At 44.2% G+C, this 19,418-nt stretch overlaps 1 protein-coding gene across 23 annotated transcripts in view; it reads left to right on the top strand.

Moving 5' to 3' along the window:
- The window catches only part of DYSF (dysferlin), a 210,604-nt gene that overhangs the window by 15,207 nt on the left and 175,979 nt on the right, over window positions 1-19,418 (top strand). For all 23 annotated transcript variants that reach the window (XR_014018501.1, XM_081264293.1, XM_081264302.1 and 20 more), the window contains exons 2-3: window positions 15,441-15,496; window positions 16,218-16,309. Coding sequence is in view for 22 of the 23 variants with exons in the window: in XM_081264293.1 (XP_081120419.1) it covers window positions 15,441-15,496; window positions 16,218-16,309 (148 nt within the window). In the remaining variant the exon portion in view is untranslated. The remainder of the gene's footprint in view (window positions 1-15,440; window positions 15,497-16,217; window positions 16,310-19,418) is intronic.

The following is a 19,418-nucleotide window of genomic DNA, read 5'->3' as shown; positions in this document are numbered from 1 at the left end:
CCCCTATAGGCTTTGACCAGAGAGGGTCTCTGGGACAGAGAAGGAATCACTCCCTTCCTTTCTTTCCAGCTCCTTTACCCCCACTTCAGGCAGATACTCCCACCGGAGGGTGTCTCAGGAGGGGAAAAGGAAGAGGAAGGATCTGTCAAATTTGAGAGAAGGAACAATAGCTGTGAGTCAGGACCCCAGCTCTGCAGAGAAAGATAAATAAGGAGAGAGGGCTTCCTCTTAGCACGGAGTCATACTTTGTGGCTTTGTGGAATTGAAAATATGTGTATCACAAAAATAGTCAAATGGAGAGAGGACAGGGCTTTTCATGAGGGTTGAAATCAGTGGGAGCACCCAGGGGGCTCCATAGTTCTGACCCGTTTTCTCCTCTGTACCCCTAAGTAGCCTCCAAATAATAATGATAGATGAAAGACACCATTTAGCAAAGTGAGTTCTAGGTATAGTTTTTATTCTTTGTTTTGGGACATTTTACATTTTCCCTCTTGAAAAGTGTGATTGGAAGCATTCTAGACAATGTAGCCATTTTCATCCATCAGTGACAGACCAGGGTGTTCACTATGCTGGAGCAACTTCAAAGCAAGGTCCTTTGTTCTCCTGATACCATAAATACTGTCTAGGCTTGGCTATATAGAAATTGTGGGGCAGGGCTGGGGGTGCAGCTCAGTGGCAGAGCACTCACCTGGCAATGTGCAAGGCCCTAGGTTCAATTTCCTGTGTGAATGTGTGCACACACACACATACACACACACACACACACACACACACACACACAAATTGTGGGCCCATAGTTGTGAGGCAAAAAAAATTCTCTAAGGATACTGAGCCCCTGGGGCCACATCAGCCTAGGATTCACATTTGCATGAAAACCCACTGGATCTGTTTTCATAGCTCTTTCCCTGTTTCTGCAGCAGTCCTGGGGTGGCAACTGTCATGCCCATTCTGCAGATGAGAAAATAGAAAGCCAGGGAAGTCACATGATTTGTTCATGTCAGTGGTCGCCCCAGGGAACTACCAACTCTTGAGTGGGTACTGCCCTTGAGTCAGGCAGGTAACCAAATCTGTTGAGGCCCCCTTTGGTTGTTGCCCCTGTCCATGGAACCCTGAGCAGGTACAACTTCCGGTCTTCCCCAAATCTGTATTCCCTGCATTTTAAAAAGCCTTATTATTTACATTTAAAAGCCCTTAGGAAAGCTGGAATATAATAGAACATAACCTCTCCAACTGTTCAGTCTGTCTTTCATAATCAGCTGCATTACCACCTTCTCCACGGAGGTCTCCAGGGTCGCCCTGGCTGCCTAGTCTTGTCTCTGGATGCAGCATCGCCTCATCAGCTCAGCTAGCACACTCACCCCAGCCACCCGTGCTCAGTACTCAGCTCCTCCCTAGGACACCAGGCCACCTTGTTTATTCATTGGCATGTCCTAGTGCTGAGCACACGTGGGCCATCAGCAGTGTCTGTGCCTCCTCTGGCTCAGCCTCCAGCCATGCTCCAGATGTGTTTATGCTTGAGAATCACCTGGAGGGTGTTTGAAAAACCAGCTCCTGGGGCCCCATCCATACAGGTGCTCATGCAGCAGGTCAGGAAGGTGAGTTAAAAATCAGCATTTGATATGTACGTGGTGCAGGACATGGTGGAACCACACCTTGAGAAAAATTTGAATCAGAGATGATGTGACAGGTGAAGCCCATACGCCCCCCGCCACAGGTAGTCATGATGGAGTTTGGGGCTGAGTTGATACCTAGGGAGGGAAGTCATTAGAATCAGACCCAGAACTCACAGAGCTCAGGTGAGGTGTGGTACCCCAGAACAGTATGGGGTACTGTTTATAAAATTTGTTGCCAGCCCCCTACCCCTCTCTAGGAGCTAAGTCACTCTGGGTGGGACTCAGGTGTAGGTGTTTCTGATGAATCTGAGCATTTTGGATGCACAGTCAGCTTAGAAGCACTGAGCCCAACCCCCTTGTGGCTCAGAGGGGACAGTGACCTGCTTGCATAGAAGCCAGCCTACCCTGTGTGCTTTGTTCCAACATGTAGCCTGAAATGTATGGGCCCGGGCTGGCCTGGCTTTGCTTGCAGTTGTTCCCTGGGCATTCCAGCCTCAGATGAAATTTCAGGACCTGCCTCCCAAAATAGACGATGAGCTGCCCGAGGCTGGACTCTGAGAGCACTCTTTGGCTTCCCTGTCTAAGGAACTCAGGGTGGAGGCTACTCATGAATTCTGGCCGTGTCTTTGTTTTTGTATTAATTAATTAATTAGTTAACTAAAAATGCCATGGGTAACTATCAGTGGGTATTTGTGTGTGTGAGCAGCTTTGTTTCCTATAGCATTTGGTCATCTGTATCTCTCTTCTGCCTTGACGTTTTCCATTCTGTAATGTGACTATTTATATCCTTCTAACTCATACATTTGGTTCATTGAAAAATTATTTATTGAGCACCTACTGCATGCTTTGGTAGTGTTCTGTGTGCTAGGGATGCATCCAAGGACAGAGTCAGATCCCTGGTGCTTTGGAGCCAGATCTGCTGTGCCCCTCACTTGGTGAATTTCTGCTCTGTGTCCCCTGCCTTGAGGCCAGGAGCCTAGGAGTCCCTGTCTATTTCCCTTCTCACTCATCCCTCAGGGCCTCTCCTGTCTTTCCAGCCTCTCTTCCTCCTTCCCTTTGACCCTTCCCTTCACTCTGTCTCCTGAGCAGGAGCCTGCGGGTTCCTATAGAACCCTCTGTCCTTAGAGAATACTCCTCTTCACCTGTCAGGGCAGTTAGGCTGTTGGGGCACTGGCCTCTCAGAACCTGACTTTTTAAACAAGTGCATAACTTAATATATTGAAAATAGGTTTCTGTTTTTTTTTTTAAATAAACATAATAGGTATTCACTATAAGAAATGGCAAATTCCAGCTGGGCGCAATGGTGCACGCCCATAATCCCAGTGGCTAGGAGGCTGGGGCAGGAGAATTGCATGTTCAAGGCCAGTCTCAGCAAAAGTGAGGGACTAAGCAACTCAGTGAGACCCTGTCTCTAAATAAATAAAATGCAAAATAGGGCTGGGGATGTGGCTCAGTGGTTGAGTGCCCCTGGGTTCAATCCCCAGTACCCTTCCCCTTCCTGCTAAAACAAATAAAAAAAAAATGATAAAATCCAGAAAGACATGAGGCAAAATTAAAATAGACCCCAAATCCTGCCAATCGAATTAATTTGCAGAAAGTTTGGCATGTTTCATTCAAGATTTTTTTCTTTTAAAAAATCTTTAGTGGGCTGGGGATGTGGCTCAAGCGGTAGCGCGCTCACCTGGCATGCGTGCGGCCCGGGTTCGATCCTCAGCACCACATACAAAGATGTTGTGTCCACTGAAAATTAAAAAATAAATATTAAAAAATTCTCTCTCTCTCTCTCTCTCTCTCTCTCTCCTTAAAAAATTTGTTAAGAAAATTTTAAAAAATCTTTAGTTATGAAATTTAACACATAAACAAGTACAAAAAATATAAATGTATAATTTTACATGGTGGTTCTCAGCTGGGAGCAATTCTGTTCTTCAATGAGAGGTGACATTTGGAAACATCTGGAGACATTTCCCGTGGATGCCACTGGAGAAGTGGGGGTGTTACTAACATCTAAAGGGTAGAGGCCAAGGATGCTGCTGAAAGGTTGCACAGAACAACTCTGCAACACTCACAGCAAAGGTTTTTTTTTTTTTTCTCTTTTTTATTGCCTTTAAAAAAATAAATGACAGTGGAATGCTTTACAATTCTTATTACACATATATAGCACAAATTTTCATGTCTCTGATTGTAAAAAAAGTATGTTGACACCAATTCGTGTCTTCATACTTGTACTTTGGATAATGATGTCTATCACATTCTGCCAACCTTGCTAACCCCCTGCCCACTCCCTTTCCCCCAATCCCTTTGCCCTATCTAGAATTTGTCTATTCCTCCCATGCTCTCCCTCCCTACCCCACTATGAGTCAGCCTCCTTATATTAGAGAAAACATTCCACATTAGTTTTTTGGGGGGATTGGCTAACTTCACTTAGCATTGTTTTCTCCAACACCATCCATTTACCTGCAAATGCCATGATTTTATTCTCATTTATTGCTAAGTAATATTCCATTGTGTATATATGACACTTTTTTTAATCCATTCTTCCACTGAAGGGCATCTAGGTTGGCTCCATAGTTTAGCTACTGTGAATTGTGCTGCTATAAATATTGACGTGGCTGTGTCGCTGTAGTATGCACAGCAAAGGTTGGTTGGCCCCAAATACTCACAGTACCAATGTGGAGAAACCCTGCTTTCTCGAATGCACTTTGAATGGAATACCCAGGTAATAATATTCCTGAGGTCGGCCCCACCCTCCACCACTTATCTCCTAGACCCCTGCCTTCCTCTCCAGAGGCAATCCCATCCCAGAATTTCCCCCCTCAAATGTTCACATATTTGCATTTTTACTCAAAAAAGAGAATATTATATCAGTACAAGTTCTTCTACATAACCTTTCAAAATGTCTGAAGAATGTTTTATTATATGGGCACATCGTTATTCAATGCCCTATTGATGAATATTCAGGTTACATCACATTTTAAGTATTTTATCCAATTCTTAACTTACACTGCTACTGCGAGGAGTGTCCTGGTGACTAAATCTTTGCCTGCATATTTATTATTTTCCTTGGGTAAAGCAGCAGAAATGGAATGCTCTGTCCGAGGTAATAGATGGGCTCGAGGTTTTGCTGCATTTCCCAAATTGCTCTTTTGAAAGTCTGTACTAACTCTACCCTCTGCCAGTCAAGCATGAGGGCTTCTTTTCTTTTTTATTAACACATATTAACTGTCCAGTTTAATGCGTTTCACTGTGGCATTTTTCTACATGCATATATTGTGCACTGATCATGTCTAACTTCCCTTCTGTCCCCTCTCCCCCTCCCCTGCTGGTCCCCTTCCCAGTCTCTAATAGTTCCTCCTCTATAGTTTCAGGTCATTTTTTTGTTTTATTTTTTATATTTGGTTTCACATTTAGGAAAAAAAAAACATGCAATACTTCTCTTTCTGTGTCTGGTTTATCTCTCTCTCTCTCTCTCTCTCTCTCTCTCTCTCTCTTTTAGTTGTAAATGGACACAATTTCTTTCTTTCTTTCTTTCTTCCTTCCTTCCTTCCTTCCTTTCTTTCTTTCTTTCTTTCTTTCTTTCTTTCTTTCTTTCTTTCTTTCTTTCTTTCTTTCTTTCTTGTGCTGAGGATGCAACCCAATGCTTCACATGTGCAAGGCAAACCCTCTACCACTATACTGCAACCCCAGCCTCTGCCTTATTCCTCTTAACATGATGTCCTCCCATTTCCCTGCAAATGGTAGGATTTCATTCTTTTTAAGAGATGAATAATATTCCATGTGTATACCTACCATATTTTCTTTATTCACTTATCTGTTGATGGGTACCTAGGCTGTGAATACTGTTGCAATAAACATGGATATGCAGGTATCTCTTTTATATGCTGACTTCATTTCCTTTGGATATTTATCCAGGAGGGAGCTAGGTGGAGCATACAATAGTTCTATTTTTTTTGTTGTTGTTGTTGAGGTCTGGTACCAGAGATTGAACTCAGGGGCACTCAACCACTGAGCCACATCCCCAGCCCTATTTTGCATTTTATTTAGAGACAGAGTCTCACTGAGTTGCTTAGTGCCTCGCTTTTGCTGAAGCTGGCTTTGAACTCGAGATCCTCCTGCCTCAGCCTTCTGAGCTGCTGGGATTACAGGTGTGTGCTATGGCACCTGGCTTAACTTTCAGTTTTTTGAGAACCCTTTAAGCTATTCTGCAGAGACTTGCACAAATGTACACTCCCACCCACATTGGATAAGGGTCCTTTTTTTCTTCACATCCTCCATGGGGGCTTATTTTCTTTCTTTCCTTTTTTTTTTTTTGTTTTTTTTTTTTGTTGTTGTGGTGCTGAGGATTGAACCCAGGGCTTTGTGCACGTGTGGCAAGCACTCTACCAACTGAGCTACATCCCCAGCCTGGGGCTTATTTTCTTTCCTTTTTATGGGCATATATTAATTTTACAGAATATAGGGTATCATTATGGCATTTTCACACATGCAGAAAACACAATTTGGTTGGTTTTAGTCCCCAATACTTCCCCTTACACTTCCCTCCTCCCTCTACCCCAGTGGTCTTCCTTCTACCTTAATGACATCCTTTTTCCCCCTCTAGCTTCCACATATGAGAGAAAAAGAAATGAAACACTTGTCTTTCTGTATCTGGCTTATGTCACTTAACATGATTCAATGAGAGTTCATTTTCTTAAAATCATCTTTTCACAGTGTCCCAGGGTTCAATTAGTATTCATGCTATTTCAACATTACCTATTAGTTTTTATTTCTCACTGAGTTATTTTTATTTTTATTTATTTATTAAATCACTTTATTTCATTTATTTATTTTTATGAGGTGCTGAGGATCGAACCCAGGGCCTTACACATGAGAGGCGAGCACTCTACCGTTGAGCCATAACCTCAGTCCCTGAGTTATTTTTTTAATTTGTCCATTTGGGCTATTTGTCTTCTTGATTAATTGCAAGTACTCTTTACATATTAAAAATATTAACATTTTGTCATAGGTGTTTCCAGTATCTTCCTCAGTTAATTTTATTTTATTTGACCAACAAAAATGGTATAGAAATATCTTCCTCAGCTGTTATGGACCTTTCAGTTTAAAGACTACCCCTCTGAAAGTGCATTCCATTATAGACAGTATATCTACTGCCCACTGTCCTTCCTGGCCACGTCTTCTCTGTCTGGTGTGGTTCCAACAGGTTTGGGAAGATGAGGATGGGGGATTCTTGTGGGTAAGAAGAGCAGTGCTTTGCTGGTGATGGGGGAGTGACAGCCGCCTAGGATGGGGGTGCACAGGCTTGAGTCCTCAGATGATGTGGCAGGTATTAGAATCCACCTCCCCTTTTGGTTTGGGGTATCTGTGCCAGGAGGTGAAGCAGACTGTCCTTCAGCGGAAGCCAGGTCTGTTTTCTCTCCTTTCAGCTGCTCTTGGTCTCTGGTTATCTTTGGATACTTGAATGTCTACCACTTTCTTTGTCTTAATGGGTATTCTACTGGGGTGTCAAGAGAGTGTCCTGTGCAGAGCAAGCCCTCAATGAATATTTGTGGGATGAATGAGGGACTTTTCCTCAAGGCAGCCTGCAGGATTTAAAGGTCCTCTGCAACTTCTGAGGAGTGTAAATCCTGTCACTCCATGAGGACAGAAGCCGCCATCCTTCTCACTGTCTCTGGGAGTCTAAAATCTCCCATCCTCCCTCCTGCTTTCTGCCTCTTTCTAGGTAGAAATAGCAGCTCCCTCAGTCAGAACCTGAGTCATCCTGTCCCTATTCCCCACCTTGATATTGGCTGGTGGATCCCAGGACACCTCCCCTGAACTTTTAAAAATGTTGTGGTAAAATGCACATCACATAAAATTTCTCATCTTAGTCACTTTTTAGGATACTGTTCAGTGATGTTAACTATATTCACAGGCCTGGAGGTGTAGCTCAGTGGTAGGGAACATGCTTAGCATGCATGAGGTTCAGGACGCTGGGTCCTGTCTTTTTTTTTTTTTTTTTTTCAATTCCTAAGCTTTTCTGAACTGACCCGTATGGTTTATTTTCCCTCTGCTTTCTCTGGATGTTTTTCTAAAGCCAAAATCAAACAAAGTCACAAACACATAAAAAATCCCCATAAAAGAAAAGACAAAAAAATTCATATCGTCGTCCTACCATCAGAACCATCTATCTCCAGAATTCTTCCTCTTTTCCAACTGCAACTCTGAACCCATTAAACACTAATCCCCAAGCTCCCCTCCCCCAGCCCTGGCAGCCACCACCCTACTTTGTCCCTATAATTGTGACTACTCCAGGTACCTCATTTAAGTGAAATTTTGCCTTTTTGTGGCTGGCTGAGTCATTCTGTCTGGAAGAATACCCCCGCATTTCAGCCTGATCTTTACAGATGATGCTGAAACCCAGTTTTGCCAAGCAGGTTGGGAGAGGGTGTAGCTCCCTCCCTTTCCCCCAGAGTGAACTGTGAGCACCTGAGTCTGTTGAATGCCACACATAAAACCATGTCTCAAGGGGTTGGGGTTGTGGCTCAGAGGAAAAGAGCTCGCCTAGCATGCATGAGGCACTGGGTTCAATCCTCAGCACCACATAAAAACAATAAATTAAAGGCATTGTGTCCACCTACAACTAAAGAATAAATGTTTAGGAAAAAAAAAAAACATGTCTCAAGGTTAAAAGTAATTCTTAGGGACAAGACAGGTCTAAATTCATGAAGAGGATGGAACTATTTTTCTCCTCCTCTTTGTCCTCCTCCTTCTTCTTTTGAAATTAGAACACTTTTTTATAAACAATTCCAGAATGTAAACTGATTTTGTATCAAGAATCATTGAAACTTTTAAACTTATATGTAACCTAAGCTTATTATTGTCATTTTCATTTTCTACTTTGCAACCCAGCAAATACATGGCAAGTTAGATAAGACAAAAAGAGAAAAAAAAATCTAAATTGCTTTCTAGAAAAAAAAAAATCAATGAGCATAAAAATACCTGGCTCAAAACTAAAACAAAACCCAACCAAGAAACAGATTATGTAAAGCCTACTAATCCTATAACTTAAAATAAATGGAAAACAATTCACCATCATAGCAATTTGATGAATAAAAGTAGAACTACTGTCCTGGAGGGATATTACATTTTATATAAGAAAAATGTAACAGTGCTTTTAGAAAATGGGGAAAAAATTATTTCCACACTGGAGGGCAAGCATGCTCCATACTTCATGTTGACTTGACCTAGAACTTAAAGAATCTGTTTACATATGAAAAGTGAGAGGGACATTTACGTGGTAAAACACAGCTTCTCAATTATTTTTTCTATTTAACCTCAAGAGAACCAACTACAGAGCTTCAAAATCTAAGGACAGGCTGGTGCCAAAGCATCCTCCTCTGTCCTTTCTTTTCCTCAGTCCTTCTGTTTTCTATGCTTTTGGAGAGGCGACTAGTGTCGTTTCCCCCCGCCCCCCCTTTCAATTCCCAAGCTTTTCTGAACTGACCTGTACGGTTATTTTCCCTCTGCTTTCTCTGGATGTTTTTCTAAAGCCATTTTCTCAGGACTTTTCCTCTGATGCCTGGGCTGTTCCTCCTCTGGTCTTCTCTGCCATCCTCTGGGTGCCTTTTCCTCTTCTGACGGGTCTGCATATGGCTGGCTTGATGGACACTGGGACTGATTCATAGGAGAGGAGCTTGTGAACCAGGTTCTGTGCTCCATGAACCACAGCTGTGTTCTGCTAAGGTTCATGAGCACTGGTTTCTCTGAGAAAGAGTCCCTGCTGAGTTGGCAGTAGCTCAGAGTCTAGTCTCAGTCTACTGTCATGGACTGGTAACCACAGAGGTTAAAGGGTTTTCTGCTTTTTGTAGGTTGGTCTGGAAGGTTCCAGACTGGGGAGTCTTTGATGAAAGTTTCTACACCTGGATCTTGTTACCAACCTCTGCTCTTTACCTACAGGTTTCCAAATAGTTCTCTCTCATCTTTCTGAAAGAAGTCTTTGACTCTAAGCCTCTGGCTTTCTTTACTAAATCTCTAAGTCCATCTTTTTTTCTTTTTTTCCCCTAATGAGGACTTAACCCAGGGGTGCTTTATACCTGAGCTACAACATCCCCAGCCATTTGGAGACAAAGTCTTGCTAAGATGCTCTGACTGGCCTCTGCCTTGTAATTCTCCTGTTTCAGCCTCCCCAGTTGTTAGGATCACAGGTGTGTACCACCTTGCCTGCCTGCCCCCAATCCTTTTTACTTTAAATTTTGAGACAGAGTCTCACTAAGTTGCTGAGGCTGGCTTTGAACTTGTGCTCCTCCTGCTTCAGCCTCCTGATTCCCTGGCATTACAGGGGTGTACCACCATGCTGCCTGGCTTCAAATTCCTCTGGAAAATAGTCTTACTACTTCTGTGAACGCTTCATTAGGTGGACAAAAGGGAATTCTCCTTATTAGGCTGAGAACTTGTGAGAAATCTGATGGATGGTATTTACTCTTTAATTGTTTCAGTTTTTTGGCACAAACTTTCCTCAAACACTGAGACTGTGCCTCAACCAGGAAGCTCAAAACCATGACGCAGCTGGGCGCGGTGGAGCACACTTATAATCCCAGGGGCTCTGGAGACTGAGGTAGGAGGATCTTGAGTTCAAAGCCAGCCTCAGCAAAATTGAAGCACTAAGCAACTTAGTGACATCCTGTCTCTAAATAAAACCTAAAAAAGGGCTGGGGATGTGGCTCAGTGGTCCAGTGCCCCTGGTTTCAATCCTGGGTAACAAACAAACAAACAAACAAAATAAAACCAAAAGAAACCATGATTCAGAGATTATAAAATCTATTTTTGTCCAATACTCTTCTCCTGTTTATCTTATAATGTAAAATCTATTATTATTCAAACTGTGTGCACTACTCCAAGATGCCATTTATAAATGTATCTTTCAAGAGTTGTCTTTGGGGCTGGGGACTTGCCTAGCACATGTAAGGCACTGGTTTTGATTCTCAGCACCACATATAAATAAATAAATCAAACAAAAATCCATCAACGACTAAAAGAAAAAAAAAAGAGTCATCTTTGTTCATTCAATGGTATCTTTTTTGAGGCAGGGGCCAGTGGCTACAATTGTCCCTATCTGGTCAGCACCGTGGGCCAGAGCAGAGGCTGTGGTGGAGGCCTGGACATGGCTAAAAGGCTGGGACAACAGCTGCTGTTGTCTTAACTGTTTCCTTCCCTTGGTGTCCGTAACTCATGTGATAAGTGCCAGGCTCATGTCCCCTTTCCTTCTTGCTCCTCTTTGGGTAGCATTGCCCATAAGCAACCCCTTCTTAATGTCACCCAGAGGGTCCCAAGTGGACTCTTCTAACCAGGACTCTGTGAAATCTCATTTCAGGCTCTTGTTTCCCTCAACTTTAGGGAAGGCAGGAAGTGGAAAATGGCTCGGAGACTCTTAGCCCAGGGCTTGACACACACACACACACACACACACACACACACACACACACACTGCTCAATTAGGCCGGCTGGAGTCACCAGGAAGCGAGTTTCCGAGTGGACAAGTCCAGTGAGGGTGCAGCTGGAATTTTCCGAGTTACTCCTGTAGGTCACACAGGAAGCTGATCTGTGGCAGGGGAGGGGAAGTGGACACTTGGCTTGCCTCTCTGTCCCCCCAGAACCCTACGCTGTAGACACTCTAGTTCTTATCTCGTCAAGGCCTAGAGAGAGGTGAGCTCTACTCTAGGTCACTCCCTAGTGGCTACCATTGAATGACTCCAGGGGCAACTTCAACTGGAGCCACAGCCTCGTGGCCCACGGGAGGATTCAGAGAGGTTCAGCCCCGGCAGGCCTACACCAGCATCGAGAGGATAACTGGTGCCCCTTCCAGGACACCTTCCCTGGGGCCACGGGGCCTCCTTCCATCCATCCCTTCATCTGTTGACCATTTAGGAAGGCTTCTGGGGTGCCCCAGGAACAGTGCTCCATCCTCTGGTGAGAAAGTGAGTCTGCAGCCAACGTCAGAAAGAAAAGAGCCCTCACTCAGCACCTGCTCACTGTGCATGTTGTCATGTGCTAGGGTCACTGCAGGAGTGAGGTGTGGTCTCTGTCCTCGGGAAGTCACAGCCTGGTTGGGCTGTTATTCAACTGTTATCCAGCCCCTGTGTCCCAACTCTCTCTCTTTCTCTCTCTCTTTCTGTCTGTCTCTGGTACCAGGGATTCAACCCAGGGGTGCTTAACCACTGAGCAACATCCCCAGTCCTTTTTAATATTTTTTATATAAAGACAGAGTCTTTCTGAGTTACTTAGGCAGATTTTTGTGTGTGTGTGTGTGTGTGTGTGTGATGCTGGGGACTGAACCCAGGGCCTCGTGCATGTGAGGCAAGCGCTCTACCAACTGAGCTATACTCCCAGCCCATCTGAGTTACTTACGGCCTCACTAAGTTGCCGAGGCTGGCGTTGAACTTGCGATCCTCTTGCCTCAGTCTCCTGAGCTGCTGAGATTACAGCCTGGCACCACCGCTCCCAGCACATCGTATATATATATATTTTAATATTCATAAGCCTTTGTGGAGGTGCCATTATGATCTTACAAATGAGGAAACTGAGGCTGCAATGTTAAATGAATTTCCCAAGATTCTTTGAGCAGCTCAGAAAGGTTGGATTCCTTTTCACAGTAACGGGAGATGAGAGTAGTTCGGGTTTGCACTGATGGCAGCAGGGAATGCAAAGTACAACAGCCCACGCCTCCACACTCATCAAGACCTGGGCAGCAAATGGTACCGGGCTGTATTCTTTCTAACCCAGTTATTAAAAAAGAAAAAAGTCAGTTTCATTTAAGAATGTCTTTGATGAACCAAAAATGGTTAATGCTAACCCTCAAGGACACGTGTTTTTAATATTTTGGGAGGTGAAGTAGGAAGCCTGAGTAGCTCACTTCTGCACACCAAACAATGACAATTGCCAAGGGAAAAGCACTTCAGTGACTGCTTGAGTTATAGGCTAAACTAACCACTGGTTAATTGGCCTAGTTTTCTTCTTTAAGGTTTCTATACTTTCCAAGTTTTATTAATTAATTTATTTATTTATGTGCTGGGGATTGAACCCAGGGGTGATTAACCACTGAGCCACATCCCCAGCCCATTTAATTTTGAGACAGGGTCTTGGTAAGTTGCTTAGGGCCTTGCTAAGTTGCTGCGACTGGCTTTGAACTTGTGATCCTCCTGCCTCAGCCTCCTGAGCTGCTGGGATTACAGGAATGCACCACTGTGTCTGGCTGTTTATTTTTTCATGGAATACTATTTTTACTGGAAAGAATGATTGACAAACTATGGTTATTCAGACGTGCATATTCGGTAGACAAATTCTTGAAAATGAACAAAGCCAGCCTGCCACTTCAAGAAGAATAGCTAACATGTATCTCTTCTGCCAGTTGCAAAGTTTGAACTTTCAAGCAAAAAGTGGAATTTTAAGAAAACTTGTATTTTTCAGCTTCTCAGTATGTACACCTTTCTGGTGATGTTAATGGTGATATTAATGAAGGTGATGTTTTTGGTATCGTATAATGAAATGTGTCAGCATTTGGAAGATCTGCACAACTCAGTGAACAAAATTTTTCCAAATGACAGAGGTAGATGTTACAGAATCATGAATGGGTAAAAGATTCATTCAAAGTGCAAGGTAGAATAATTAGTTGTAATGTAACAGGGAACAAAATGTTCAGTGATCTAGTTTCATGTTTCACATTGCAACTTACCTTTAAGAAGTTCAAGAGATACTACTTAATGAGTTTAGATGTGGTTTCAAAGTATATTCACAGTTACCTGAAAGTTCATTAAAGTATGTCTCTCCTTCCAGCCACATCTCTAGCTACATTTTCTTCATAGATTTTGACCAACATGTCAACAAATTGGATGTAGACTTAGATATGATAATCCAGCAACAGTATTAAGGAGATTTATAAACATGTAAAAACAGTATGAAAGATGATATGTCATGAGCTTTGTAATGTTTTGAACAACCAATAAAAAAAAAACATGTAAAAACAGTATTACTTTCCTTTGTTTTAGAAGTTACAACTATTTTTCAAAGAAATATGTCACTTATATTAGCATGTATTGGGTGTCTCATTATATTAAATTAATTGCTAAGTAAATATCTTAAATGCCTTAGTTTTAATTTCTATTGTAGTAAAATTGGATAGATGTGAATCTCGTAGATCAAAGCTCTTTGGAGTTCACAATCATTTTGAAGAGTGACATCTTGGGACCAAAAAGCTTGGGAACTGCTGCCCTACGGAATCACAGCCCCTGGTCTCTTGCTGGGTCGAGCAGGTGCATTCCTATCTCTGGTAATCCATGAAGAAGGATTTTGGACAGAGTTTCTGGCCACCCTCCTGGAGGGGCCACCCAGTAGACTGATAGGCTCAGGTGAGGAGGTTCCCATAAGTCTACTAGGATACTGTGGAATGCATCTTACTGTATCCATAATGGAATCATACAATATATGGAGGGGTTTTTTTCTGTCTCTCTATTTTTATTTGTTCTAATTAGTTACACATGACAGTAGAATGCATTTTGACACATCATACATAAATGGAGTATAACTTCTCATTCTTATGGTTGTACATGGTGTAGAATCACACCTGTCACATCAGTCAAATGTGCACATAGGATAATAATGTCTGACTTATTCTACTTTCCTTCCTAACCCATGCCCCTTGCCTTCTTTCATTCCCCTCCATCTAATTCAAAGTACTTTCCCTAGCCCCTCCCTTTATTGTGAATTAGCATCTGCACATCAGAGAAAACATTGGGCCTTGGGTTTTTTTTGGATTGGCTTATTTCACTTAGCATGTTATTTTACCATTTACCAGCAAATGCCATAATTCCATTCTTCTTCAAGGCTGAATAATATTCCACTGTGTGTATATACGCCACATTTTCTTTATCCATTCATCTGTTGAAGGGCACCTGTGTTGGTTCCATAGTTTAGCTATTGTGAGTTGAGTTGCTATAAACATTGATGTGGCTGTGTCACTGTCATATGCTGATTTTTAAGTCCTTTGGGTATAAACCAAAGAGTGGGATAGCTGGGTCAAATGGTGGTTCCATTCCAAATTTTCTGAGGAACCTCCACACTGCTTTCCATAATGATTGCACCAGTTTGCAGTCCCACCAGCAATGTATGAGTGCATCTTTTCCCCCACATCCCTGCCACAATTATTATTGCTTGTTTTCTTGATAATTGCCATTCTGACTGAAGAGAGATGAAATCTTAGAGTAGTTTTGATTTGCATTTCTCTAATTGCTAGAGATGTTGAACATTTTTTCATATATGTGTTGATTGATTGTAGTTCTTACTCTGGGAAGTGTCTGTTTATTTCCTTAGCCCATTTATTATTGGGTTTTTGTTTTTGTTGGTGTTAAGTTTTTTGAGTTCTTTATATATCCTAGAGATTAATGCTCTATCTGTGGTGCAGGTGGCAAAGATTTTTGGAGGTAGGTATTTTTTCAAAAAAGAAATGAAACATTTTCTAGGAAGATTGTTGATTTTTAGAGCCAGAAAATTTGCATAAAAACACTTTAAAAAGTCAGGAGTGACAATAACAAACTCATTAAGAGTCAGTCTGAGTATTTTCTTTTAAAAGCATCCTTCTGCCCAGGCTGCTCTTTGGTAGTTCCAGAGCTGGAGGAGAAGTGCAATTGCATTGGTGGGATTGGCATCCCTTGGTGGGCTTCTTGGGGAATCTGTTGGTTTTGTGAGATTTCCTCTGGCAGCTGAGCTACAGTGCTGAATGGATCCAGCAGCTGCACCTACCAGGGTGGAATGAGCAGGATGGGATATGTCTCTCCATTTTCCCTTTTGCTTCTCCCTCAGGGGTGAAGAAGAGAACCAAAGTCATCAAGAACAATGTGAACCCCGTGTGGAATGAGGTATGTGTTTTTATCCTATCTCCTCCTCCTCCTCCTCCTCCTCCTCCTCCTCCTCCTCCTTTTCCTCCTTTTCTTCTTTTTCCTCCCTTCCTCCCTCTGTCTCTCTGTCCCTCTCTGTCCTGTCTGTCTCTGCAGGACAAGTTAGGGGCTTTGGCAGAGGTGGCTTTTCTCAGTGGTGTCCTACAGGGGCTGGTTGTCCGGAATGCTAACCAAAGTCTCCTGATGGGGTCTGGATGCATGGGGAGCCTTTGCTCTGGGGCAGGCTGAGGAGCCTCTGGCAGGGCTACCTGACATGGCACTACTAAGGGCGTGGCTTTTGAATGAGCACAATCTTGGTCTCTGAGGACCCTGCAGGGTTACATGGCATGTTTCCAACTATGCTTTTGACCTGGTTTGCTGGCATGAGTTGGAATTGAGTTGGACCATGGAAGAGTGGACCACGAGAGTGTGGCCTCCTCTTCTGTTGCTTTCAGCTCTCACCATCACCTCTGAGGCTCTGGAACTCTGATATTCATTCATTCATTGGTGCATCCAACCATCCACCCACTATCCATCCATCCATCCATCCATCCATCCATCCATCTATCCATCCACCCACCTATCCATCCACCTATCTATCCATCCACCCACTCACCTACTTGAATGGATGCATGAACACAAACCAGACAGTCTCTTCTCCTTGGGGCCACAGGCTAAGATATCTTTTCTTCTTTTCTTCTAGGGCTTTGAGTGGGACCTCAAGGGCACCCCCCTGGACCAGAGCTCTGAGCTTCACGTGGTGGTCAAAGACCATGAGACCATGGGAAGGAACAGGTGAGATGGGGGCTCCATGGCTTGAAAGCACAGGTAGGTCAAGGTATATGTTAACTCCAGAATCTGGGCTGGAGAGCTGGTGTTTGAGTTCAGCATTGATTCACTGGGGACCGCCTCTCCTGGGCCAGAAGAAGTGGTCCTCAGTAGATGCTCGGAACAAACTCAGTAATGGCCCCAGGAACATGGCCGCGGGTACAGCTGACAGCTGCCCAGGTTGCAGGGGAGAGAAGATGGGCTCGAATCAGGTGACCCCAAGTTTTTGCAGATAGCGTGTTCATGTGCCCCAGGAGCAGGGAGGAGAAGGCTCCCTGTCTCTTGCTCCAGCCCAGAAGCAGGTCCTCCCTTCCCCCTCCTCATCCCCTCCCTTCCCAGGCTGGGCTGGTGAGGGTGGGCAGACAGAGCGAGGCTGCAGCTAGTGGAATACCGTGGAGGAGGGCTTTGTAGAAGACACGGGACTGAAGGTGAGATTTGTGGTTTAGAAGACAGAACAGTATTCATGGGCAATACAGACTGGCATTTCTCTGTGGCAGGTTTCTGTTGAGTTCTTTCATGTACCTGATGGGGGGAAGGGTTTCTGGGCAGGGGAACTAGCAAGAGGAAAGTCATGGTGGCAAGACAGGCAATGAATGTCACCTCTGCCATTGAGCTCCTGAGTCTTCCTGTGTTTGCTAGTGGGGGGAATGGGCAAGACCAACCCACCTTGCTCACTGATGGAGCTGTGGATTGTGGTGTGTTGGACTGGGAGACTGGGAGACTGCAGAGTGACAAGCCTTGCTCGCCAGGGGAGGGGTTCAGTGGTCCCTGATGGGTATGACAGGGGGCCACTGTGTTAGAGCCAGCATAACGCCTGGTACTGTTTGCTGATGTCTGGGACCAAAGCTCAGGCTTGGGTTTGCTGTTCTGTGACCCATTCACAGGGGAGCCTTTGTCTGGGAACTGGGTCAGCCAGTTAGCCAGTGTCTGAGGCCTGGAGGCTGGCTATGTCTTCCTGTGATATGGGAGAGGAGGACTAGGGAGGATCGCAGGTGGCCAAACACCTGGAAAGTTTGAAATCTTAAAAATCCGAAAGAAAAATCCTACACTGCTGTGCCTTTGTAGCACCTGAGGCTTATGGATTCCAGCCCCATGGCACAGGGGGCGGGTGGGAATCAGTTCAGGTTAAGCTACCTTGCCACACAGAGACTGTGGAAGATGAAATGGCCTCCAACAAACCTAAATGGCAGACATTGGGCATTCCTTGAAGGCTTCCTGGAGGAGGCCCACATTGACTTGGAGTTGGGGCAGGCTCTGGAGAGGGTATTCCAGTGTGGAGGTGTGGAGGGCAGCCTGGCTCAGGCCTTATGGTGTGTGTATGGAGGTCTGTCTCATGACATATGCAGCCCTTTGAGGAGGGGGAAGTGGGGCTGCACTGGGCCTCCAATGCCAGGCTGGGGATCTCGACAGTAAGACCACCCAGCTGATGCTTACCAAACGCTTGGCAGTGTACCTGGCCCTGTGCTGAGCCTTATAGACAAGATCCTTTTCCATCACTGAGGGACTACTACTGTGATTGTCTTTATTACAGGTGGGGAAACTGAGGCTCTGAGAGATTGGTTAGTTTTCTCAAAAGCTGGTGATGGTGGATCTGTGATTGGAGGGCAGGACATCATGACCTGCTCATAATCCCTGAGCCCCTGTGCCTCAGGGGACTCTGGAAGCCCCAGGTGGTTTCTGGGCCCGTCTAGAGAGTTCATTTCCCCCAGTGATGCTGGAATTGAGGGTTTAGTGAGGGAAAGGTGAATAGGTTACAGCAGGGCATGCTGAGGAAATGCACATTTTATTTTCATAATCATATTCAGTGTTATTATAAACTGTTGGGGGGTTGTTTTCTCAGACCACAAAGACAATGTGAGAGAAGGGGCTATGAACATATTTTTATTCAATTCAAGGGCCAGGCTGAATCCTCAGAATGATGGTAAGCCAGGGTCACACATGGGCCATGGGTCATGTGTCACATAGAGGGGGCTGGGTGCATTGAACCTTGCAGCCTTCCTACTGGCCCTCATGGATGCCTTTTAGATCCTGGGGGTAGCTGGCTCCCTGAGAATCAGTTCCCCATGACCAAGTCACTGCAGGTCAGTTTTGAGATCAGTTCCTCAAACCTCAATTGCATAACAGCTAAGTTACCAAACTTAACAATTTACTTATAACTATAAATACAGTTAAATTTATATAGTAAATTATAACTATTGGTATAATTTTTCATACCCAAGCACTTACTTTAATTTTGTATTTTGAGCAGTTAAAAATTAAATTGCAGTTACCCTAAATTAAAATGTAGTTATATCCATAAATATCTGAAGAATATGAGAAACTGTCAAAGCAACGTTGTCCTGGAAGAATGTAATAGGCACATATGGGATGCGCAGCCTCCACAGCAGTTTGCTCCACTGTCCGGTGCCTTGGGGTGTCCCCTTCTGGAGCAGCAGGAGAGCAGGGTCCTATGATTAGATGGAGAAGTACTTTCTCACTTTCCAAAAAAAAAAAAAAAAAAAAAAAAATCAGAGCCTCGAAGCATTAAAAATTCTAAGACTGTCAAAATGGGAAACATTCCAGGAAGTGACAAGAGCAGCCACAGGACATTTTAAATATTGAAAGAAAAGGGAGAAAGTTCAATGAACTTAGTTCAAGGATCCTTTGACACTGAACGCCCACTCACTGCCTTCAGGCCAACACTGTCCATTCAGGAGGTGATGGTGACTGTAGTCATCCAGTTGTCCTCAGACCTCCAGTGGGTTTCAGCGAGGGCCCACGGGGTTCCCATGGCCAGCCCCTTCACTGCTGGGATTCCTGGGTGTGTCCTCCCTGGTCTTCTTCCAGCAGGGGCTCGGGGACCACAGCAGTACTTCACTCATCTGTCTCCACCTTATCTCTGCTCCCTCTTCCAAACCTCCATCCTCCTCCACTTATCTCCATCTGTGTCTAGAGTCCCCTCAGCGCCTCCCTCATTCTTTGTAACCACTTTCCACACCTTTTGTCCACAAGTCTCTTGCTCTTCTCCTTTTCTTTCCAAACCCCCTCCCCTCTTAATTCATTCTCTCCTTCTCTTCCCCCTTTTCCATCCTGCTCC

This window comes from Spermophilus citellus (genome assembly GCF_964194105.1).
Source record: "Spermophilus citellus genome assembly, chromosome: 13".
Lineage (NCBI taxonomy): Eukaryota > Metazoa > Chordata > Mammalia > Rodentia > Sciuridae > Spermophilus > Spermophilus citellus.
The sequence above is the reverse complement of the archived record's forward strand: the minus strand, read 5'-3'. Positions and strand labels throughout refer to the sequence as shown.